The sequence below is a fragment of the Microtus pennsylvanicus genome, chromosome 10, assembly GCF_037038515.1.
Source record: "Microtus pennsylvanicus isolate mMicPen1 chromosome 10, mMicPen1.hap1, whole genome shotgun sequence".
Classification (NCBI taxonomy): Eukaryota; Metazoa; Chordata; class Mammalia; order Rodentia; family Cricetidae; genus Microtus; species Microtus pennsylvanicus.
Window position 1 is genome coordinate 88,171,423 of NC_134588.1, and position 24,779 is coordinate 88,196,201.

At 50.8% G+C, this 24,779-nt stretch overlaps 1 protein-coding gene across 1 annotated transcript; it reads left to right on the plus strand.

Moving 5' to 3' along the window:
* Positions 1 to 347: 347 nt before the first annotated feature.
* Positions 348 to 23,621, plus strand: Tkt (transketolase). The gene is made up of 14 exons (XM_075988932.1): positions 348 to 583; positions 9,168 to 9,285; positions 10,137 to 10,250; positions 10,780 to 10,877; positions 15,623 to 15,814; positions 17,409 to 17,527; positions 18,010 to 18,203; positions 18,799 to 18,963; positions 19,594 to 19,750; positions 19,854 to 19,984; positions 20,620 to 20,703; positions 20,798 to 20,891; positions 21,823 to 21,945; positions 23,324 to 23,621. Exons 1-14 carry the CDS (start codon positions 477 to 479, stop codon positions 23,497 to 23,499), a joined length of 1,872 nt encoding a protein of 623 aa, XP_075845047.1. The 5' UTR covers positions 348 to 476; the 3' UTR covers positions 23,500 to 23,621.
* Positions 23,622 to 24,779: the final 1,158 nt, after the last annotated feature.

Below are 24,779 nucleotides of genomic sequence, written 5' to 3' on the forward strand. Positions count from 1 at the left end.
TAGGGGCTGGGATACTCTGTTGCAGCAGACCCGCTACCCACCAGCCCTGTGACTTTAAACGATCTTGCCAAGTCTCAGCCGTTTCCTTAGTGAAGTGCAACGAAAATCTCTCTTCTCAACCCCACCCAAGTCAGCCGGCGAACTCTGAGCTACGCTTAGAACCAGGAATAGTGGTGAAGTTACTTTGTTGGTACTGTTACAGTACGTGGTTAATGCCAACAGAGCATGTGCCCAGACAGACACCCCAGGCCAGGCAGCTAGTGTCCAGAAAGCGAGGGGCGGGACCGGAGGCCACTCGTCGGCCTGGGGTGATCCGGCGCCCCGCCCCGCCCCCGCCCCGCCCTCTTGGGTGGGTCCTAAGGATTCTTAATGCGCCCGCCCGCAGCACCGGGCCTCGGCCGCTGCTTGTCGTCCCTTGAGCCGCCGCTGGCTCTGCGTCTCTAGCCTCAGTGTCCTCGTCCTCGCCCGACCGCGCCATGGAAGGTTACCACAAGCCGGATCAGCAGAAGCTGCAGGCCCTGAAGGACACGGCCAATCGCCTGCGCATCAGCTCTATCCAGGCCACCACCGCGGCAGGCTCGGGGTGAGCGCGCGGTTCTGGCGGGGCGGGGAGCCGGGTCCCGCGGTCTCACCGGCTCCGTGTCGTGCAGCACGAAGTCGCCATGAGGGCGGCGGCGGGGGCGCGGTCAGATGGCGGAGCCTTCCGCCACCGGGGCCGGCCGCGTGGGCCTCGCGAGCGCCTCCCGCCGGCCCCGGTTCCCCGTCTCCCGCTCCACCCGAGCGCGCCTCCGAGTTCCGCGGCTGTACCCGGTGGCCACCATGTCTGCTGGCGGGAGAACCTGGCGCACGTGTGGGCCCTAGCCCTCTCCACCAACCTGTTGGTTCCACTGACTTGCAGATGGGGAAACTGAGGCTTCGGGTTTATAGCAATTGTTCAAGGTCACAGCGAGACTTTGGCATTTGAGCCCTTGCAGTGTAAGCGGAAAATTGTGTGGAGAGTCCACCATTTTGCAGGAAACTCCGGGCCCACTCATCTCCGAATCTTTAACCACGCTCCCCTCCTCGACACTTATTCCTACTCCTGCCTTTTGTGAGTTGGGGTCCTGCTTTGGATCCCGGCGCTGCTGAGGACTTCAGGGTGGGGGCGGGGAGGTGACTCGTGTCCGCTACACCCTGGGCTTGGGAGGAAAGAATAGAGGCAAGAACAGACCCAAGGCAGGAGGTTTGCAAAGCTTGTAGAATGGAGGAGCGAGGCCCACACAGAAAGGGAAGTTCTGGGATAACGGTGTTTCCACAGTGGGTGATTTCAAGAAATTCTGAGATCTTCTTCGGGCCCGCTGTGAAACCGCTGAAACGGAGGTGTGGGCTTTGTGAAATGGTTTGGGGGGCCGTGTTGGGAGTGTTCAGGAGCCCAACCACGCTGTGAACTTGGAACAAACCAGAAATCTGGATTCTGGCCAGTTCCATACAGGACATATTATTAAAGGAGTTAAGCTATCTGGCCTTTTAGCGTGGGTTCCTACTTTTCCTACTCGTGCTTTTGAGACGGAGTGTTCTCAGGTTTGAACTGAGAGCCCTTTGCCCACCGTACTTCCCCAACATACTTTGGACCTGTTATCTCTCTTTGATTTAGATCGTTGCCTGTGGTATAGGGTGTTCCCTGCCCAAGTAGAGACCTGACTTCCTTTCACACAGTCTTCTTAGCTTAGCACAGAGTTGCTCTTCATGTCCTATATTGCTTGTTCTCTACTGGGCCCTACGATTCCCTTCAGGTTTTGAAGTCGAGACAGAGAGGCGGAGCATTAACTAACTGGTCCCTACGCAGGGGCGCATTTTACAAAGCTGGATAAGCACACAGACCTTGACAAGATTAGGGGACAGCTAAGTGGGAATTCCTGGAATGACACAGCATCCTTGATTCCTTTCTGATAATCAGTTTACAGGTGAAGACGTTGAAAAGCAGTGTGTTAAGATATCTGCACAAATTGGTAATCGGTGGCCATTTAGTACTGCCTGGTGTGGAGCTGGCCTCTCAAAGTCCTCTTGGGTTCGTGGCTGTATCAGGCTGGAGAATGAATCAAGGGGCTGGGGAAAGGTACCCCTTGGAGAGAAATTAAGTAACTTTTTCAGTTGTAAGGGGGCTTACTTCCGAAAATAGCGGGGAAAGGTTGCAAGCCGCTACAGAGTTACACTGACGTTTACATTGTAGCCTTAGGAGTTCACTGAACTCTGAAAGTATCCCTGTGCACAATGGAAGAGGTGGGTATGTAAAACACAATGCCTGTGTTTGCATGTTGGGATTTATTTTAGGTGCAGAAACGTACTGCTTGGAGAAATGTTTTTCAGAAGGAAGTGACACTGCTTCTCAAGCTCTGTCACAAGAATGATTTTGAAATATGTGTGCAAAGAGTGTATGTGTGTACAGAAAATTTTCCAGGAAGGCTTGAGATGTGACTGTGTTTGGGGCTCCTGAATGCTTATTTGGAGACTCACTGCAAGTGAATGGGGTCCAGCAAGTAAAGACACCAAGTGAAGGCAGGCTCGGTACTGAAGTTCTGACCCAGTCAGTTGCAGCCAACTAAACTAACCACCCAATCAATGTGTCCCATTTTCTAAGATAATTTGGAATCTGGCAGAGAAAAAAACACTTTGGTCCAGCTTTCATTGGCTGCCCATTGAGGTCGGATATCCTACCAGTTAGAATCCAGGCTGCTGATTTCAGGATGGCAAGTCCTAAGTGGACAGTATCCTATCATCAGCCTTGGCTGCAGTAAGACCCCACGAGGTCCCAGAAAGTCAGTCCCACACTGGTTTCTGTGTGGGGAGCCATCCACAGAGGCCTTTGTGGCGGGACTCTCTGGGGTCATCTGCCACGTGCAGAGGCAGCTGTGTGGCAAGGGTCCAACTCATCCAAGCTTTAACTAAAGGAAATTCCGGTGGCCTTGCCAGAAGTGGCCAGGTTGCTGAGGCTAGTGGTAAAAGTTCTCAGCCCTCACCTTGCAGGGTTAGGCTGTGTTAGCCAAACCAATGCACCACCGTCGGGCCTGATTTAAAGGGGAAGTGGTCTGTGCTTTCAGCTAGTCCCTTAGAGTTTCTGACCCACAGCTTTGGGGCGAGTACCTGGGAGGATAAGGTAGGCTCAGACCTGGCTTGTGAGCTTGAGGAGATAGGTCTTCTCCATCTCTGTTCTGAACAGTGATGTCCTTGTCAGAAAGATCCTACCTTTCTCTGAGTCTCCGTTTCTCCATCTTTAAATGATGAGATCATAGATAGTCTCATTTTCATTACTATAACAAGATAATAGGGCAGTCTAACTTTATGAAGAAAAGTTTTCATTTGTTTATTTTAGTTTTTTCGTTTTTTTGGGGGGGGTGGCTTTGTATTTTTTGAGACAGGGTTTCTCTGTGTAGCTTTGGAGCCTGTTCTAGAACTAGCTCTGTAGACCAGGCTGACCACAAATTTACAGGAATCTGCCTGCCTTTGCCTCCCAAGTGCTGGCATTAAAGGCATATGCCACCAGCACCCGGCCTTGATTTGTTTTTTTAGATTTCTTGATTTTATGTGAATGTTTTGCCTGTAGCACACATACATATCTATGAAAGTCAGAAGAGGCATTGGATCCCCTGGAACAAGAGTTATGGATGGTTGTGAAGCCACCATGTGGGTGCTAGGAATTGAACCTAGGTCCCTGGCAAGAGCAACAACTACTTAGAACCCCTGAGTCTGCTTTCCAGCCCAAAGAAAAGGTTGTTGGGTTTTTTGGTTTGTTGTTGTTGTTTAAACTTGTAGTTTTAGATGGAGAAAGTTCAAGTAGCTTGTCCAGGTGAGGCCCATGGTGGGAATATGTATGAGAGGAAGAGACCCAGCCAAACAGGAAGTCAGAGAGCATACCCCCAGTTCCCCATTGACCTTCCAATGTTCTATAGCACCTCTACACCCAGGTTCAAACCTCCAACATGTAACACATAACAGCATCCAAACCATGGCTTTCAAATCAGGTCCCTCAGGAGTGAGACTGAGGGTTCAGAGTGAGCAGGCTCTGGGGTCCCTCCCCCTGCTCAAGTGGTTGGGTCTATTTCCCTGTTCCCCAGCTCTGGCATTCAGAGGCATTCTGGGGACATGTGCAGAGGGCCTTCTCAAGACGCTAGTCCCCCTGTGTGACTCCTGCCCCTGCCCGACTTAAAGTGAGGCAAGAGCAAAGTGGTTGGGATTGCCCCAGCAGCAGCAGCAGCCTTTCTCAACTCAGGGTGAAGACACCTGGCAGCCCTTGAGCTACTGGGCTCTTTGCCTGAGCAAGCTCTGAGTCAGCAGCGCTAACGGCCAGGATTCCTTAAAGCTGAGAACAAGGTATGTGCACTAGATTAGGCTCTGCTGGGGACTTCCTGTTAATGCAAACTGGCTCCTAGACTTGGCCTATTGTCTGCAGAGCCTGGATCCATAGAATCGGGAGCAGTTCTCTTTTCCTGGTGTCCACGACATCCCTGAGACCAGGGACCTGGACAGAGCTGGGGGTTTAGGTGGAGTGCTGTTGTATCTAGAGGTGAGGTGGAGCAGAACTCACACTGGGGCCTCTTGCTCAAAAGTTGATTGCATCCATGGTGCGGTGGACAAAGACTGTGCGGCTTGTCTGGAAGTGTAGACTCCTGAGCACGCTGTCCTTCCACTGACAGATCAGTAACTGCTCCGAGGACGTGCAGTATGCGGAGTGAAAGCTTTGAAATGTGGGCTTCTGACGCATTTTGTTTTTGTGGCGTTAGAGAGTGAACCCGGAGCCAGGCAAGTGTTCTACCACTGAATTGTATTCGCAGCTAATTCTGAGATTTTTGTCGTTTTTGGTTTTTGGTTCGTTTGCTTATCGAGACAGGGTTTCTCTATGTAGCTCTGCCTGTCCTGGACCTCGCTCTGTAGACCAGGCTGGCCTTGAACTCAGATTTACCTACTGAGCTCCCCAGTGCTGGAATTAAAGGCGTGCATCACCACTATCCAGCCGAGATTATATAATATATATATTACATATATATAATATATATACATACATACACACATATATAATTATGGTAATTTTAGTGAATTTATCACTTTTAGGACATTCCTCACAAAGGCTTTTCTTCTGCATCTGCCATTTTCTCTCTCCCCACACTGAGTCTGCTTTCCTGTCTCTGAAAATTTAATTCTTCTGGGTATTTTATCATAATGGAATTGGACAGAATGAGGTCTTTTGGGTCTGGCTTCTTTCACGTGGTGTAATATCTTTGTCCACGTGGTGGCATGACTTCTCATGCTTCATTTCTTTTTACCCTTACTCCCCTGAATGTCACATTTTCTTGTCTCTGCCCTCCCTCTGCTGGTGGCAGGCACTGGGTTTCTGAACATTCGCTTGACTTCTGAAGACCCTGACAGCCTCAGCCCCCAAATGAGAAGCACATCAGAGCTGATCTTTGATGTCAGTAGAGCTATTGATCGAGCTGGTTTGGAAGAGGTGAGACAAAGATCTGAAGGGATGGTCTGAGGTCCAGGATCAGGTTCGTTTTGGGCGAGAGTCAGCTCACTGTTCGAGGGACTTCCATCGATGCCTTGAATTTATTTCGAAACAAGGTCTTGCTATATATCCCTGGCTGGCCTGGAACTCACTTTAGACAGCAAGATAGCCTTGAACTCATGGGACACAGTCTACCTCCCAAGTGCTGAGATCATAGGTGTGCGCTAACAAAATAAAAGGGGAGGGGCTATGTGCATACCGAGTCTGGCAGTACCCCTGTGACCCCAGCTCAGGGTGGAGTGCCCCAGGGACTGACTATCAGTCTGTCTAGACAGGTTCAATGAGAGACCCTGTCTCAAAAACTAAAATGGGAAGCAATGGAGGGAGGCAACCTCTTTGTCTTTTCCTTATCTCCCATTCTCCCAGAAAAGCACCCTGAATGCCCCTTTATTCTGTTGTTTTATAGTGTGCATAAATTATATTTGTATGTATTCACAAACAATTATGCTCTGTTCTGCCTCATGCCGTTTGTGAGGTGACGCAGATGTGAGGTCTGGAAATGGTAGGTCATTCGTGGCCACTGCTGGATATATTCCACTCTACTACATTAATCTGTTCTGTTGATGCATGCAGGGCTTGGTTCCAGGTCGTTCCTTGCTATTTAATGTGGGAACAGTCTTGTTTGTTCCTCGGGGTGCACATGGAACATATGTTTCCATTCTTCTGTATATTCCTATACATGGGCTTGCTGGGTCTGTGGGGCTCAGTGGCCATCCGGTCTAGCTTAATTGGTGAATCCCAGGCCAAATTAACCAAGGGCCCCAGCACATGGGAGGCAGAGAGACAGGTGGGCTTTTACACAGAGAATCTGCCAATGTGGAAAGACCACCAAGGCCATACCCTGGCTCCTTCATGCACCTATGCACACGCGTGTGCAGCTGAGCACATCACACACGCATCTTTCTTCTGCTCTCTTTAAGCCCACTCCACTTGTTTCCTGTACTCCCTTGGGTGTCCAGGTCTTTTCCTTTGTAGATTTTAAGCATTGGAGGCTGTGGTAAGGCCATGGTGAGTGCTTAGCCCCTCTGGTTTGTTCATTCATTGAGAAACCTTGAGGCTCCTTGGGAGATCTTTGACTTTTCCTGTAGGGAAGCCCACGAGCAGGAATGAATGTTATAGAGGTAGAAGCCCTCCTGGAGAGGGGACCAAGGAAGTGTGTGTGTGTGTGTGTGTGTGGCGGGGGGTCAGGGAAACATTGCACACTTTCTGGGTAAACTGAACTGGTCAATATTTTAAATGCCCTCTTGGGCCATGACAGCAGTTTTTAACAAGCAACCAAGTCTACTTGTAGCTCCTGTGGGGCACAGAATACCTCCGCCCCTCCCCACTTCTGCTCAGCCCGCATCTTCAGGTATATTCTGCATGGCACCCACAGGCATCTGATTCAGGAAGGCTGGACTGCGAGGAGAGTTCAGTCCTGAAGCCTCAGCTCCCTGTGCTTCTGACCCCACAGATGTTCTAGAAATTTGGGCTTAAAAGTGGCCATCCTCTCTCAATGTTTGGCTCATTTCTTCTCTCTTGCCTGGAGTGACAGTGAAGCAGAGTCCTGACCTGTGGGGGAGCAGTTGGAGACCCTGAGAGGTTTGGCACCTTGTGCCTTTATCCACTAGTGGCAGTGATCACCTTTGTGTTAGCTCTCTCTGGGTCCCCCAAGCCCCTTCACAGCATCCACATTCATAAAGAAACTGAGCCTTGAGGAACTAAGCCAACTAAGTCATACCTACGGCTTGTAGCCCATATTCCCTGCTCAGAAGTGCATTGCTGTGGGTGATGCAGGGAGGACCAGGCTCCTTTTGCAGGGTTTTCTTAGTGGGGCTTCAGCAGCAGCCGGCCAGGACCAGATGCGTCCTAGATATCCTCTTCCAGGGCTGAGCAAGGAAAGCTTGAATCAATGGTTTGTTCCACTTATCAACTTGGGGCATCTCTTGTAAATTCCTCGCCTTCCTCCCTGTCTGCTGTGTGAGCTTGGGCATTCCTCTGCAGGCAGTCACAACTCTGCCGGGTAATTCCTCGGGAGGTCCTTAGTTATGGCCATGCCAGAGTGTCACCCTGGGGCCAGTACCAAGAGTCCTTGCCTCTGTCTTTCTTGTTTGGGGCCTTCCTTCCACACTGGGGCTTCCTCATAACAAGCCATGACATTTCCCATCCCCCCTTAAATTTTTATTGCATTTATTTTTTTAAAAAAGATTTATTTTTAGGTGTGTGTATATGGGTATGCGCAGGCGAGTGTAGGTGCCTGTGGAGGCTGAAAGGTGTCAGAACCTCTGGAGCTGGGGTTGGCTACAGGCAGTTTCTCATGTGGGTGCTGGATCAGAACTTGGCTCTTATGGGAGAGCAGTGTGAATTCTTTTAACTGCTGAGTCATCTTGGGAAGGGGACTGTACTCAAAGGGCAGGAAGGGCAGTTGGCCTGGGTGTTCTCAGCTGAAGTTGGTGCCGGGAACAAGGGATTAGGGTTCCTGGGAGACAGGCAAGAGTTTACATGTCCTCCCCTCCCTCTTTCCAGGTGTAGTGTCTTTCCCCCCTGACCAGGAGTTCATAGAGATGGTTAAGTATGAGGCTACTGTGTGTTGGGGATGTGGGAACTAAACCGGCATGGACAGTTCTGGATTCCTCTACTAACCTGTCTATGCTGGGAGCGATTTACCCCTAACCTGATGGGGACCCCAAGACGGGAGGAGGCTGCTGGTGTGTTCCCACCCAGGGTTGCATGTGCCCTTGGGCTTGATATTGGCATGTTATGTTTCAGTGTGAAGCATCTCGAACAATAGCATTAGGGCTGAGCGTGGCTGCATGGGGGGAGGCTGTGTGACTCAATGGAGTATGGCTAGGCTGATTCTGCAGCTGGCCAGGACTTCTGGGGTAGGGAACAGGTCAACGAAGTGATCCTGTAAGGGTCGAGCTAACCTGGCCTCTAGGATATGATCCCTGTGCTTTCTAAAACCATTAGGCTATCAAAATAAGATTCTAAACTAGAGACCCTACCACTCCAGAACTGGAAGGGCGGGTCCTTGCTTTGCCAGCCACCTCGGCTCTTATCCACAGGCAGAAGGGGTTTTTATTTTTACAAGGATAGCCTTTTGTGGAAGACAAGCTTGCGTGTTACGCATTTCTCAATGCCAGCTTTCAAAGTGTCCATTCAGAAAACAACAAGAAAACTAAAGTCCAATGTTTCAGGTTTGCAAACCTTCCCTTACCCCTCTGCCCAAGACTCCAATGGACCCTGGAGTGGGCAGAACGCTCCTTATAAGCAGGTGGATTCTGGGCAGTCTCTGGGATGTGGCTCCTTGATCAGTGGTGTAGGTACCATCTCTCAGCTAAGTCGTTAGATTCCCTCTAGGAACACCTACGTAGGTACTAAGCTCCACCCTCCATACTGGGTACTTTTGGGAAAGTGTGGCAGCCTCTGGTACCCACTGGCCACTCTAGATCCTAAGTCACCAACAGTAGCCTCCTTGAAACCTGTACTTTGTTTCTAAGGAGTGGGAGCCCGTGGCTCTAATGAGCCAAGCCTATATGAGTCTCCTTGGAGCAGGCATCCCCAGGCCCCTGACGCATGCCAGAGCAGATGTTGTAGGTCAGGGTCTGAGGCCAGGATGCTCATGTCTGTCTTCTCTCCTCGGCCACAGCCATCCCACGTCATGCTGCAGCGCCGCTGAGATCATGGCTGTCCTGTTTTTCCATACCATGCGCTACAAGGCCCTGGATCCCCGAAACCCTCACAATGATCGCTTTGTGCTCTCCAAGGTAAGAGCCCTGCTGCCAGCCACACCTCCCTATGGCTGGGCCCTGTGAGGACCCTGGAATGGTGCGTGGTAGCTCAGCCCCAGCCCATCTTTCCTTCCCTGCCTGCTTGTGTCCTGCTCCCCCCATCATGCCTTGTGCTGATCTGATAAATTGAACTTGAGGCAAGGAACCAATGCCCAGAATTAATGGGTTACTCTTCAGTAGCCCGGCACATCAGAGAGACTAACAAAGAGGGGTAGGCTACCGTGGAACCTGCGCTTCTGTGGGGTGTGTGCTCAGTTTTGATGCTGACAGGCAGTACTCGAATCCAGGTCTGGAGCTCCTGTGTCTCCTTCTGCCTGAGTCCCTCTGTGTTGTGCCAGCATTCTGAGGGCCAAAGTGTGCTCTCCTTGTACGTGACGGTCTACTGCAGTTTGGGTGTGTGGACACCCTGTGTTTCCTCTTCTAGTAAAAATCCACAATTACCCCAAATCCACCTGTCCTCTGGCCTGGCTCAGCAGCCTCTGGTTTCCTGGGGCAGGCTGTGGGGCTTAGAAGTCTGTCCAAGTATGTCCCATGCCAGAAACAGGGATTAGGGTGGCGGCTGCCTGCTGGGGTTTTGGACTTGTCCAGCTGCACAGCTGTGCCCCCTGCACCTGTCATGGTGCCTCCCGATTTTGGACTGTGGGAACTTTGGGCTGAAAACCAAGAGTCTGGAGAGGGATGAAAGGGGAGAAGTGGCCTTCACTGGCTTCCTCCTCTGAAATGGATATCCCGGCTGGCCAGCTCAGCCAGGCCCAGGAGCCGCACGTAAGGTGGGAACGGCCCCTGCAGCTGTGCCTTTGACCTCCTCCTTGTTCGTGTCCTCACAGGGCCATGCAGCGCCCATCCTCTACGCAGTCTGGGCTGAAGCTGGCTTCCTGCCCGAGGCAGAGCTGCTGAACCTGAGGAAGATCAGCTCCGACTTGGATGGGCATCCTGTCCCGGTAAGTCACCCAACGGGGGGCCTCTTTGGTCCCTGCTCATCTTCCCCTTTCCTATGCACAAACGGAGAGGAAAGAGGTAGAGGAGGTGATGGCAGAGTACTTGTGGTACCTCAGTGCCAGGTTGGTCCCAGCACATGCTGGCATATCACAGGCACGCTGTGGTGTAGGTATTGCTAGTGCTGAAACCTCTCTATGTATAATCTCTGTTCCCCATCTCTGGTCACTTTGTGTGTTGAGCTGTATTTACAGATGAGGTGATGAGGCTCAGAGTGGTTTAATTCCCAGCCTGAGGTCACACAGTTCACTGGAGGGCAGGGCTTGGAATTGAATCCACTCCCATGGTGACTTTGCTGTCTGAATAAGAACTCAGTCTCCAGAAGGGCCTTCTGCAGGGGAGCGGTTCACTGGTTCAGGGTGGAAGTGTTGCCCTGGCTGCCGTGGCCAGAGAAACCAGGGTCTTAGGGGGTGAGTTGGAAGCAAACGGCTCTTTCCTGGCCCCTTGAATAACTGTGGATCTCTCTTTTGACAGAAACAAACCTTCACCGATGTAGCCACTGGTTCCCTGGGCCAGGGCCTGGGAGCTGCTTGTGGAATGGCATACACAGGCAAATACTTCGACAAAGCCAGGTAACTCACACTCCCTACTCCTTCCCTTGATAATTTTGAGGGAGGTTCCTCAGTGGTCTAGGCCTAACCCCTCCTACATTGCCCCTGGCTTCTCTTCTTGCCTAACTGGGGCTAAGTAAAATAAACCTGTGCCCCCTTCTGCCCTCGAAGTCCTGAAGATGGTGACGTGGTCTGCAAACAGTGGTTGCTCTGTCCTGTCCTGTTTCACAGCCACTTCTAAATAATCACTCAGAGATTTACAGGATGTTTGTCCTATAGTTCAGGCTTATTACTAACTAGCTTTTACATTTAAATTATCTATTTCTATTAATCTGTGTTTTGCCACATGACCGTAGATTTACTGGTCTGCTGGCATCTTGCTTCTTGGGTGACTGGCTCATGTCAGGAGTCAGGGAGAGACTCCATCCTTCTCCCTGCAGCTCTGCATGGATTTCCCACCTAGCAGTATTCTGCCTTGCTATAGGACAAAGCTTTTATTATTAACCAATAAGAGCAACATATATTCACAGCATACAGAAGGGTTATTCCACAGCATTGGTCAACACCCTTTTCAGATGATATCAAATTAGATGTAAGAGACCCTTCCAGAGTCTGGCTGTGAGGCCAGGTTCGTACCCTGAATACATGGTGCCGCCACATGCCCTCAGTCTAGTGCCTGGATCCTGGAAGTGTCAGAGAAGCCTGCCTTCCTACCCCCATGTCTGACTGGCACCAGGAAGCTTGGCCTGTGCTATTCTGGAAGGTTCCCGGGTTCTTGTCACCTCCCATCAGCTGGTGAAGAGACTGGTGGGTGGGTACGGCCTGGTTGTTGGGTTAGCTGTTCTGGACCAGGTGGTTTATAGAACTCCAGTGCCCTCGGGACAGATTTCAGCCACTTGGTCTGCTGTGGACAGGTTGCATCAAGGAAGTGAACAAGCTGCTAGGAATAACCACTGGTCCAAACAGTTCCTCAGCCCGCCATGTGGGAACAAGGCTGAGTGCCAGGTTTCACTAGAAGCCCCACTGAGGAGAGGGTGTGAGGTGTCACTGGGGAGAGCACTTCTTACCTAGAGCCTCTGGTCTGACTCTGAGTGTCCCAGGTGCCCTGTGGGCAAGGAGCTTCCTCGGAGGGCTGGAGGGGACTGGTCTATAGCCAGGAACACCCCACTTCCCAGTAAGTCAACCCTGCAGAAGAGAGGGCACGGCCAGGTCCCTCTGGGGGCAGGTGGCTGCAGGAAGCCTGACTGCTTTGCCCACACACTGGGAAGCACCTGTTCGTGGGAAGTTCTTGGGGGGGGGCTGTCTGGATCAGCTCTCTAGGAGAGCCCCAGCCCTTCCAGGACCCTACCCCTCAGACCAGGGTCACCCACAGCACAGTCTGCCTTGTAGTTCCTGGCCGAGCTTTAGGGAGAGCATAGCTACGCCCAGTAATGACTCATTCCCAGGTAAAGTATACAGAATAAGCTTTGCTTAAGAACCTGTTATCTGGCCTAGAGCCAGAGGGGTGAGTTAATTATTCCTACAGTTGCTTGAAGTAATTCCCTGGGAAGGAGTGTTGTCTGACCTCGACATAATAGAACATGTATACCCCTCCAGGATAGGGAGAAGGACTGTAGTGGGTTCTCAGAGGCTGTGCTGGCTTAGAGCCAGGGTTAGCTGAGGCCTGGGGCCTCAGCCAGTACTGTGTAGGGGGTGGGGGTGTGGAGGTGAAGGGCCAGGGCACCCGGAGATTATCAGCCCCAGCCAGGCACTCAGAGGTGGCATGCTGGTGGAGACAAAGAGGTTGCTGGCACTCTCTCCCTGCAGTCTCTTGAAAGTTTTTGTTCTGTTTTGTTTTGAAGTGTATTTATTCACCAACAGTGATACAGTTAAGCAAACAAACAAACAAAAAACCAAGTTTTTCAGTTTTCAAATTCCTGGTATGTTGCCCTTTGAGATTCAGGGACAATCAGTCAGTGTTCCAGGGCTTTCAAAATTCTGGTATTTTAGACAAACGCCTAACAGTCTGCATGCTCTTATTTGCGTAGCTAAAATACTTGTTTACCAGAATAAAATACACTAAATTTAGTAGCACTAACTACAACCTAGAGCGATATTAAGTGGAAGACAATAATGTAAAATTGAGGTCTCCTGAAAGATAACAGCTGCAGTAGAATTACATCTGGACCCTGCCTGTTTAGCACGAAGTTACAGAGCAGTAATAACAAAAAAAGGATTAGCTCTCCATTTTATTGTTGATTTATAGTCCTAATTGCTGTGGTTAACCTTGAATTTATGATCATCCAGCCTTGATTTCTTTCATAAGTGGCTGGAATTATAAGCACACATCTCCAAGTCTGGCTCCCTTTCCTTTCCCTAATTTAAATCTAAGAATATATTCCACATTAAGTCTTCATAAAAGGATTTACAAATTTGTAGTCCTAATGTAAGTTCACATTCTGCTTTTTAAAATGCTAGACATCCCCCGTCTCCATTTGTCTAGAGCAGTGAGGAGGCGAATGCCTATGCCCATGGAGGTCAGTGGATAACTTGAGGACAATCAGGGACGTGGGGAACTGAACTTAGTTGGTCAGGTTTAGCACCCGCTGAGCCCTAAAACATGCTAACAGTCTATCCTAGGCATTTCCTTGGGGTTAAACTAGCAAGAGCTGCTTTGGTGTCTACAATGCCCTGTCCTGTGGGCATACCATAGACCAGTTAGCTCGTCTTGTTGGACGTGCAAGATGGTTTCTGTGAGCATTGACCTGACCTTTATGACTTCACCTTTGCAGTCCCTGGCCCTTGTTTGTCACTGTAGAGCTTTTATTTCTGTGATCTAAAGAGTAAATAGGATCTACCAACATTAGGCTGGCATGCTGGGCAGTGTGAGCCTTTCATCCCTGCATTCAGGAGGCAGAGCATGCGGATCTCTCTAAGTCTACATTGCGAGACCCTGCCTTAGCTACAAAACAGCAAATCACATGCATTAGGCAGGCACCTCTACCTGAAGCTAACCGGTTCTTGACTGGCCTAAGTCTTTGTGGTTTTAAGCATGTCTCACTTCTTTGGTTTTTTGCAGGGCAAGCGAAGGCCTTGTCTAATGAGTTAGCACTCCTCCGCTGAGTTACTCCCCCAACCCCAAAATCTTTGGATTTTTTTTTAACTCTGATGTACAGAGTAAGTCTGATATTGACAGTTCTGTCAGTGACTGGGTGCCTTCTTAGTTTACAGCCTCTGGAGAGCCGTACTGAGACGGGTACTCAAGTGGATCACAGTATAGCACCAGTCCCTAGCATTGGACAGGTCTGGCATCTCCAGCTAGGTCCCCTCATTGATTCCCAGCATCTCAGGACTTTAGGATATCCTCCTCTCTTTAGTCTTTTGACCCTATGGGGCCAGCCTTGTCTCTGTTTCCAATCTTGAAGTATAAGACTATGCTGTGACCCTGCTTGGCCCCAGTCTGACTTTGTGGAAGTGGTTGGGCATGGGACACAGCCATTCAGCCTCCTTAGAAACTCTTTCTGGAGGTCAGGATCCCCACATTCTTGCCTCTCTGGCTCCTATCATAGAGGTCCTTTTGGAGAGCTCCTTTGGGGTGTTTGGGCCCCTGGTCACCTTAGGAAGAGGGAAGATGACCTAAGGAAAATCACAGTCCAGAAAAGCATGGTGTCTGAAATGTGGGCCCTTTGGGTCAGGGTACCAGTGAGCCCACCCAGTAGATGGCTCACAAGAAAAATCCCGGGCAGGGAAGCATGCAGAAAGTTCTCTGGCCTATTGGCTGAGGAAGTGCTGAGTCATGCTGACAGCTCTAGCTGCCTGGCTCTTGGCCTGCAGTCACTCTGAGGATTCAAACTGCTGTCATGAGCAGCTAAGGGGTATATATCCTCTGTGAGCCTGGCCAGGCAGAACCACACAGCCGAACGTGGGGCAAGGTGTAGGGTATCCCACCCCCCCACCCATGTGTTTTCCTATATAGCAAGCTGGACAGTCCAGGACACAGATACGTAACCTTCAGACACAAGTCCTTTGGCAGATCTGAATGTTTTCCTGTCCTCTGTGGATTTGGGGAATTCATCTCAGGGAGGTCACTCAGCTCAGGGTCCAGCACCAACCATGAGCAGACCCATGATGGAGGAAGGCAGTTACTCCTGGCTATGTCACCTCCGCAGCCTCACCTCTCTAGGCTAGGGGGTCTCTGAGCCAGTCCCCTGCCTCTGGCCTCACTCTGCTTCACCCCACCCTCCCAGGGGACCAACAGATATTAGTAATGTAGCCTGACTTCATGCTCTTACCTTCACACCCGGCTTTGAGATGCCCACATTTGTCTGTGTTGAGGGCAGAAAGCTCCACTGGAGAAAGGACAAGGACAAGAGAGCCTGCCCATGAGGCACCTGGACTCTATGCTGAGCAGCTGTGCCTATTCTCTTCCCCCAAGCCTGGTTTCCAAGGTCCCATCTATCCTACTCTGGGGTGGTGGGGGCGTTGGGGGGCAGGCTGTTGACTTGCTCTCCAGCCTATTCAACCTTGTAACTCTTTCCCCAACAGCCCCAACTCTGATTCTTATTGCCCAGATCCTCATCATCTGAGCAGCTAGTCCTGTGGCTCCTGGCGGCTTACTTGTGGAGAGTGGGCTAGGCATTAGGGTCCTAGTGACGCTATTGACCTAGCTGTGTCCCTGCTGCCTGCTCTACATTAGCCATCTGTGCGTCTGGCTGTGCCTCTGTCTGTCTAGTAGGTTTCTTGGGAGGGTGGTATTGAGGGTCTCATTCTCCACCTTTTGTCCACAGCTACCGCGTCTATTGCCTGCTGGGAGACGGGGAAGTGTCCGAGGGCTCTGTCTGGGAGGCCATGGCCTTTGCCGGGATTTACAAGCTGGACAACCTCGTTGCCATTTTTGACGTCAACCGTCTGGGCCAGAGTGACCCAGCCCCACTGCAGCACCAGGTGGACATCTACCAGAAGCGCTGTGAGGCCTTTGGGTATGTGTGAGGCTGTGGCCCTAGAAGGACTCTTTTAAAGCAAGCTTATTTACGTGGTTGCATAGCTCATCACCTAGATGCTAGTCTGTTTACGGGGGAAGAGTCCACAGGTGCACATAGGCTCAGGCCATGAGGCTGAGGGACATGTAGCAAAGCGAACATGAGTTGGCTAGTCCAACCCCAGCATCCTGGAAGGTAGGAGCAAGCTTCCTCGCTACTGAAATAGTATCAGATTTTCTCAACTTCCCACTTCAACCTTCAGGGACAATGAGTTCAGAATCCAGTGTTGTGAAACAGGGAAGGTCAGTGCCAGCCTCAGGGCTTCCAGCCTCAGCATTTCTCCTCAGCCCTAAAGACAAGAGGTTGGGGACTCTAAGGTGCCATATGGCTGAGGAGGCTATGGAGGACGGCTGGCTGGGAAGCAAGCTGGGCTGGGGAAATGTGGGGCTTGAGAGCCTTGGGTGGGTCGTTCATGGCTTCCCTTTGCAGTGAATTGTGTGGTTGTCGATGAGGACACCTGTCGAGGTTGTCTTGGCCTTACAAAGGGGGAAGATAGGCCGGTGGTGGTGGTGCATGCCTTTAATCCCAGCACTCAGGAGGCAGAGGCAGGTGGATCTCTGTGAGTTCGAGGTTCGAGGCCAGCCTAGTCTACAGAGCTAGTTCCAGGACAAGCTTCAAAGCTACAGAGAAACCGTGTCTTAAAAAAAAAAAAAAACACAAAGGGGGAAGATGTGGGTTAGGAATATTCTTTCTGTTGGGCAGATAAGGACACAGCCACAAGGTGCCTATACGGTGTTTCCCCAAGACTGTACCAGTCTGGAAACTTGAGTATAAACCTGGCAATACCCCCTGGGGTCTGTATCTGTAATTCCTTGTGTCCTCATACAACTTGCATTATGACCTTGGACAAATTACCGTGTATGTCTGTGTGTGTGTGTGTGTGTGTGTGTGTGTGTGTGTGCGCACGCGCGCACACATGTGTTACTGAAGGATGGAATCAGGACCTCATATGTTTGGCAAGCACTAATACCACTGAGCTACATCTTCTGTCTACTGCCATCTTTATTAATAACCAAAAAGGTGGTGGTGAGGGCATAGCTCTCACCTAGCATGCACGCGGCTCTGGGTTCAGTCCCCAACGGTATTCAGGTTCACAAAGATGTCCCAGCTCCTTGACAGAGGTTAGAGAACACGGTTGAGTGTTTCAAAGTTTGCAGCATCTGTGGAGGAATTGGGTGGACACTGAGCCAAACATTTTATTAATCTAATAACAGGTGCATTCCAAACTCAGTACGTTGTCTCCAAAACATCTCTTAGTAGGAAATGAGCGGATCGGGACGAGAGGACGGTGCATGACCTAAGCATTGAATTATTTGAAAGGAGGGAAATTAAAAGTGACCAAAGGAGGCAGAATAATGTGGGGAAAGGAAGGAAGTCCAGACTGGAAGCAGTGGTGTCTTAGACTTTCCAGCTGGAGTCAGCTATGGGGTAGCATGCAGGCAAGCTCCCAGATGCTGGGCCATATCTTTTCCTGAGGGCTTTTGTGGGTACTCTGGCATCTGGCTGCCCCTTACCCTGTGCCACCTCTCCCCAGTTGGCATGCCATCATCGTGGATGGACACAGCGTGGAGGAGCTGTGTAAGGCCTTTGGCCAGGCTAAGCACCAGCCGACAGCCATCATCGCCAAGACCTTCAAGGGCCGTGGGATCTCAGGTCTGTCTGTGTTCCTCATCCCCACAGAGGGGATGTGCCTGGAGAAATGCCTGCTCTTGGTCATTTTCCTAAAGTGGCTGGTCTCGACTGAGCCATGTAGACAGGCAGACGTTTTGTAGTGAGACAGCCCCTCCACCCGACCTTAGTGTACGGTGTCATTTAATGGAGTGTTTCTCCCGGCTCCAGCCATCTGCCCTGGGTTGCAGCGTAGCCTGGAATTGTACAGCCCAGGAGCTTCTGGAAAGACCTGAATTCTCCCCCAAGGAAGTAGTGCATTGGGGAGAGGCTTTCCTTCACCAGGCTGTAGATGATGATTCCCTGCTTGAGAATGAAGCAAGCATAGTCCCTCCTCTTCTGTGGCCCTCCTTTTCTGTCCCTAATGATGTCCCGTTGTCCTTTCCTGTGACACCACCATCCCCAGAATTTTCCTCTGTGGATATTCCTGCCTGACGACATTCTCACTTCTCCGGTTGTACCCACAGGGATCGAAGACAAGGAGTCATGGCATGGGAAGCCCCTCCCCAAAAACATGGCTGATCAGATTATCCAGGAGATTTACAGCCAGGTCCAGAGTAAAAAGAAGATCCTGGCCACGCCCCCTCAGGAGGATGCCCCTTCAGTGGACATTGCCAACATCCGCATGCCCACCCCACCCAGCTATAAAGTGGGGGACAAGGTACCTCGTTGGCTCTTTTGTGAAATGGAAAGAACTGGGATGGGGCTGGTTTTTTAGTTTCCTGATCTCTAAGCCAAGTTGCCTCCAGAGGTCTGCGGAAGGAATGAGTCAGTGGCAAAGGGGGAAGCTCAGGCTCCTGTCTGCTCCTGATGGGGGAGTTAGGTACCTGCAGGGGCTCAGAGAGGGCAAGGGACTTACCCTTGGTCACACAGTAAGCTTCTAGTTGAAAAGGCTGCAGACTTCAGGGCTCCTTTGTGGTCTGGTAGAAGCTAGGCAGAGCTGTGTTAGTCTGTGCTTTGCCGAGTAAAGCCCTTCATGGAGCCTGCAGCCTTCTGGTACCCAGGCCTTTTTGGTCTTGTGTTTTGGCCATTTCCAGGTCTCACTGGGCTTTTTTGTTCTGTCTCCCTTTATGTGTTGTTGTCTTTAGTTTCTTGACGCCAAGTTTCACTGTGTGTAGCCCAAACTTGGCCTTAAATTCAACATACTCTTGCCTTCGCCTCCCCAGTGCTGGGATTAAATCATGAGCTGCTGCTGTGCCCAGCCTCAGCCCTACACACACCTCGGTGGTACTCAGAGCCTTCGTTCCTCCCCACAGATAGCCACCCGGAAGGCCTACGGACAGGCTCTCGCCAAGCTGGGTCACGCCAGTGACCGCATCGTTGCCCTGGACGGGGACACCAAAAATTCCACCTTCTCAGAGATTTTCAAAAAAGAGCACCCAGACCGTTTCATTGAGTGCTACATTGCTGAGCAAAACATGGTAGGTGCTGGAATAGGCCGAGGGGTACAGCCAGCCTCAGCTGCAAACCACCATGATGCGGGTGGGTCCTCTTCCTCCCTGGGGCAGCCATATTGGCAATGCCAACTGCCAGCTATGGGCCAGCTCAGAGAAACCACAGCAGCGACTAGGAGCCACATTGACCTTTAATCTTGAATAGCCACTTTGGGGGTGATTATTCCCAAGAGACAGTTACACATGGAGGGTCTTGTATGTAGGACAGGTATGGTGGTAAAGGGACCTGCTGGTCTATAGAACCCTTTAAAAAAAAAACATAGTTATCATAGCTATTTCTATTATACAGATAATAAACACATTGAAATTCTTAACTCACTATTAAAGAAGAAAAGGAAATTAGCCAAGCAAATGTAGTAACAATCTCAGGAGAAGAGCCTGTTCTGCCCTATTATATAACACTTGTTGACTATATTATGCATTGAAGGAAGATGATTTTGACAAGTTTTGCGGTGATTATTAACAGATTGTAGGCATACTGAAGTCTCATGTGAGTTAGCATGCTAGGATCGCAGGCTCTTCTACCTCCCACGTGTGGCCTAGGGAGGGCTCTGGGCTCCCTGCTCTTCAGGGCTGACCTGCCCTTCCTGTCCTCAGGTGAGCATTGCTGTGGGCTGTGCCACACGCGACAGGACAGTGCCCTTCTGCAGCACTTTCGCGGCCTTCTTCACGCGGGCCTTCGACCAGATTCGCATGGCGGCCATTTCTGAGAGCAACATCAACCTCTGTGGTTCCCACTGTGGCGTGTCCATTGGTGAGCTGAGGCCGGATGCTACACCCAGTGCCTTCCTTGCCTGAGATCAGGGGTGTGAGGGGTTGGGACCGGGGTGCCAAGCATCTTCTCTTCGATACCCCAGGAGAAGATGGGCCCTCCCAGATGGCCCTGGAAGACCTGGCCATGTTCCGGTCGGTCCCCATGTCAACTGTCTTTTACCCAAGCGACGGAGTGGCGACAGAGAAGGCAGTGGAGCTAGCAGCCAATACGAAGGTTAGTTATGTGGCCGTTCTTTTTGAAACTAGTTCTTCCGTAGAGAGACTGAAGGGGGTGGGCAAGCACAGATTCGGTCATTGGGTGCCCAGGGAGGCATTTCCTGACCTTGTCCCTGGTGTTTGTAGAACTTAAAGAAACAAGTACAGGAAGAACACCGCTCTCGGTGCTTCATGGCGGTGATGGCCAGATGGTCAACACCTGCCGGTTTGACAGCTGCTGATGCTCTGTTCCTCTTTGAGCTGAGGAACAGAGCAAATAGAGCCTCAGGGTTCAGATCAAGAGCTGCCTGACAGAGACTAGCATGGGGTTTTCCATTTCTCTCCTGAGATCAGGGTCCGCCCCTACTGAGGCATTCTGGGGAGTAGCCCTACTGAGAGGTCAGGAGAGTCCCCCTTCTTGCTTGCAGTCTGAGATTAGCTAAGCCGAGGCTGTCTCTCATGTGTTTAGAGGTCCAGCCACAGAGACCAAGCTCCAGCTCCTGGCTGTAGCAGCTGGGACACGGTGATTGTAGCTTATCATTGCTTGGTGGCTGGAGGCTTGTACCTAGTGGCCCTCTAGAAAACTCCCCCCTCTATCATAGCACAGGCCTAAGTGCTATCCTGTATTTCTCAGTTTATCTGTTCCAATCTCAGGGCATCTGTTTCATCCGGACCAGCCGCCCCGAAAATGCTATCATCTACAGTAACAATGAGGATTTCCAGGTCGGCCAAGCCAAGGTCAGTGCCCTTCGGTCTGAGAGAACCCCAGAGAGCCACCAACCCTGCTGCTGCTCCCACTAACAGACCCTACTTCTCCCCTTGTCACCCCCAGGTGGTTCTGAAGAGCAAAGATGACCAGGTGACGGTGATCGGGGCCGGTGTGACTCTGCATGAGGCCTTGGCTGCTGCAGAGCTGCTGAAGAAAGGTGAGGAGAAAGGGACCCAGACGGGCTCCAGACTGAGCGCTGTCACAGAATCTCATCTAGTTAAATGATGCCCACCACTGAAGCCACCCTTTGAGTCATTCTGCCATGTCCAGCGAGACGCTGAGTTCTAGAACCTATGGTCCCAGTGTATCGTATCAGAGGCCTTGGAGCCTGACGATAGGACTGGAATGGCGGCTCAACCAAGCCCTAGTTAAATAAATTACTCACCATCATTGTGCCTCTGTTTGCCCATCTGTAAACTGGTCCTTAACCTTTGGGACTATCCTGAGGCCTTAGGTGTGACTTTGCATTCGTACTATTATTATAAGTATTAATGTCAGCTAGTGATAGCGTAGGGCAGGCATTAACCTCTCAATAGGATCACCAGTCTTGTCACTTCTCAAGCTGTGATCAGGAAATGAAGGGTGGTAGGTGGTTCGGTTTGGTGACTTCAGAGTGGCCTGTGCGCTTTGAGGGCAAACAGGACTGAGGCTGTAGCATGCCAGGCCTGAGAGTCAAGACAGCCCCGCCCAGGCAGGGCATCATGGTGAGCATCTAGCTTTTCTTGAGAGGGTGACTAGCTATAGCTCTTCTTCCCATCACTCCGTAAACCTTTGCCATAGAGCAGACATCTGAAGCCCCCCTTTATCTTCACGGGCATAGGAGGATCAGGGCCCCCACATACTACTCTGTCCTTAGACAGCCAACAGGGTACACAGCTGACCAGGATCTCTCAGAGGGCACTGGTAAGCAAAGCCTCAACAGTGAGGACAAGGGGACAGACGGCCCTAGAGAGTAGTTCTTCTAGGCCAGTAGCTATCAGACAATCTTCGAGACACCCTACTCAGGATAAGAGAACCCTGAAGTTCCACGACAGGCATAGCGCGGCATGTAGCTCTTCTCTTAGCTGTGTCCTGGTCTTCCCTCACAGAGAAGATCAGTATCCGTGTGCTGGATCCCTTCACCATCAAGCCCCTGGACAGGAAGCTTATTCTTGACTCTGCCCGTGCCACCAAAGGCAGGATCCTCACTGTGGAAGATCACTACTATGAAGGTAATTGGACTGTACCAGACAGGGTTGGAAAGGCTAAAGAAAGGGGCAGGGCCAGGGAGCCAAGGGGTAGACAATGCATTAAATTCCTCTGCCTTTGCCATTCTCAGCCCTGGCAAGGGTTCATGGAGCTTAGCCAGTCTGCAGCTGTAAGTTAGCTGGGTCCCTAAGCCAAAGCCCTCACAAGAGACCAAGTCCCAGCTGTACTGACGTAAGGTTGTGTGTTTTCTGGCTACATACAGAAGGTCCTCTTTGGTCATTTCAAAGCAGATCTTACAGGCACTTGCCACGTTTCTTAGAGGCGTCTCCGGGGAAGATGTGAGCTTAGACTCCAAGGTCAAGTCCACAACTTGGGGTCAAGCTGCCCTCTGCCGTGTGTGCACACACACACTGAAAAGTTTACAAACTAAAGGAGCTGGAAAGATTCGGCAGTCTGCCAGAGGACCTTGGTTCCATCCCAGCATCCACACAGCCGTTCACAACCATCTAAAACTCCTCTTCCAGGGGACCAATTAAAAAAAAAAAAAGATGTTCCATGGGCACATTTTTTTTCAATTTTTTTTTAAAATATTTATTTATTATGTATACAATATTCTGTCTGTGTGTATGTCTGCAGGCCAGAAGAGGGCACTAAATCTCATTACAGATGGTTGTGAGCCACCATGTGGTTGCTGGGAATTGAACTCATGACCTTTGGAAGAGCAGGCAATGCTCTTAACCACTGAGCCATCTCTCCAGCCCCCTCAATTTTCTTTTTTTTTTATTGATTTTTATTGAGCTCTACATTTTTCTCTGCTCCCCTCCCTGCCTCTCCCCTCCCCCCTTCAACCCTCCCCAAGGTCCCCATGCTCAATGGGCACATTTTTAAAAAGGTTTGGATTTTTTTTTTTTTTTAGTTGTGTAAAGCTAAGTGTCCTGGCAGTCAATGTCCCTTTAAATCCCAGCACTCAGGAAGCAAAGATGGGTGAATCTTTGTGAATTCAAGGTCACCTTGATTTACGTAAGGAGTTCTCAACCAGCCAGAACTACAAACAAAAATGGCTGTAGGGCTCAGTTGGTAGAGTCCTTGCCTAGGGTGCATGAAGTCTTGGGTTCCATTCCCAGTACTGCATAATTGGGCAGGGGGCTTATACTTGTAAACCCAACATTCTGGGGGTCGAATTAAAAGAATCAAAAGCTCAAGGCCATCCTAGACTGTGGTCAGTTTGAGGCTCTCCTGAGCTGTCTCAGGAAAAACCAGACTGAAGTGTACATTTGGACTTGGAGTAAGTATTGAGTACTATGACGGATTAGTGATGTCTGCTCTGGCAAGGGGAGGGGGCATGTGCAGCTGTTGCCATCTTGGGCTCAGACTGAAACCCATCTGATTTTCCTTTTTCAGGTGGCATAGGAGAGGCCGTGTCTGCTGCAGTCGTGGGTGAACCCGGAATCACTGTCACCCGCCTGGCTGTTAGCCAAGTGCCAAGAAGTGGGAAGCCAGCTGAGCTGCTGAAGATGTTTGGTATTGACAAGGATGCCATTGTGCAAGCTGTGAAGGGCCTTGTCACCAAGGGCTAGGAGGAGCCCTGGGGAAGGCGTGGGGTGCTGGGTGGGAGAACCATACATTCCTGCAAGGTTCTAGCAAGGTGCTGAGATGCGTACTAAGAAGAGACGTAAATATATGTTTTGAGAAAAACTAACCCTGAGACCATTTTTTCTCTTTGATGTGAACATATCCAGTGCGAGTTGTGGGAAGAATGGGGGGAGGGAAGAGGGAGGGAGACAGCTGACTCTCTCCACTTGGGGTCAGGATCTGGGTGTCCCCAGGAATCACCTTCCCCTGTCCAGCCTCTCCCAGCCACAGCCAGGGGACACTCACTGCACCCTGCCTTTTAGCCAGACTAGGATCCAGCCCCTCCCACCCTCCCTAGTGTGCCCCAAAGCCAGCAGTACTCTACAGGAGGCTCCCTGCTTAGAAACTCTCCTGGATCCTTCATAGCCTCTTCAAGTCCCCCAAGTTCTTGCAAGTCTTGTCAAAAATTGGAGGATTCATTTGATCTTTGTCTTTTGGGAGACATGAGCTGCCGGCAGGCTTCCCAGGAAGTGCTCAGTGCCTTGGGAAGGATGAGCATCTGCAGAGCTGTTCTCATGTCCGCCCTTGAGTCTGAGCAGAGGAAGCCCGTCCTACTGATCAGCTAGTGGGCTGTTTGGCCAGATCTGGCTGTGCCAGGGACTATGTGGCACCAACTCCAGAAACAGCAGGGAAGGTAGGTCTCAGGGAGATGCCTGGGACTTCTCAGTGGGTAGCTGGATTCAGGGCAAACTCTGGGAGGCTTGGAGCCTACGTATCTGAGAAAAGCAGGCAGACCCTTTCCCTGTCTGGGACAGCTAAGGGACAGTGGGAAGGGACTTCTTCTCAGCCAACAGTTTGGAGCCCTGACATAATTACAGTGTTTTGTTCTTACATAGTCGATAACAACAACAAAATAGTAAACTGTAAAACCAGAGGTCTGGACCAGTGCTTAGTCACCGCCTGGTGGTCATCTGCGGTACTACAATGCTAAGCACACCCTGTACATAGGAATCAGAGAAAGGAGATTGGGGAAGGTGCTGTGTTCTGAGCTCTGGGCAGCAACTGCTCGCAGCAGGTGGAGGAAGTGACAGTGGCATTACTGAAAACCTCCGGTACTACTTCATACACACACACTTTATTTACTTCTTACTACAAGATAATGTGACCCTTGGCCCAGTGTGGACAGTAAAGGACCACAGCTTGGATTTTTGTGACTCTACATTTTTTTGTCCCTATGGCCTCCTTATAGGAGAAACTATGCAGCCTTTGTCCTAAAGGATGATGG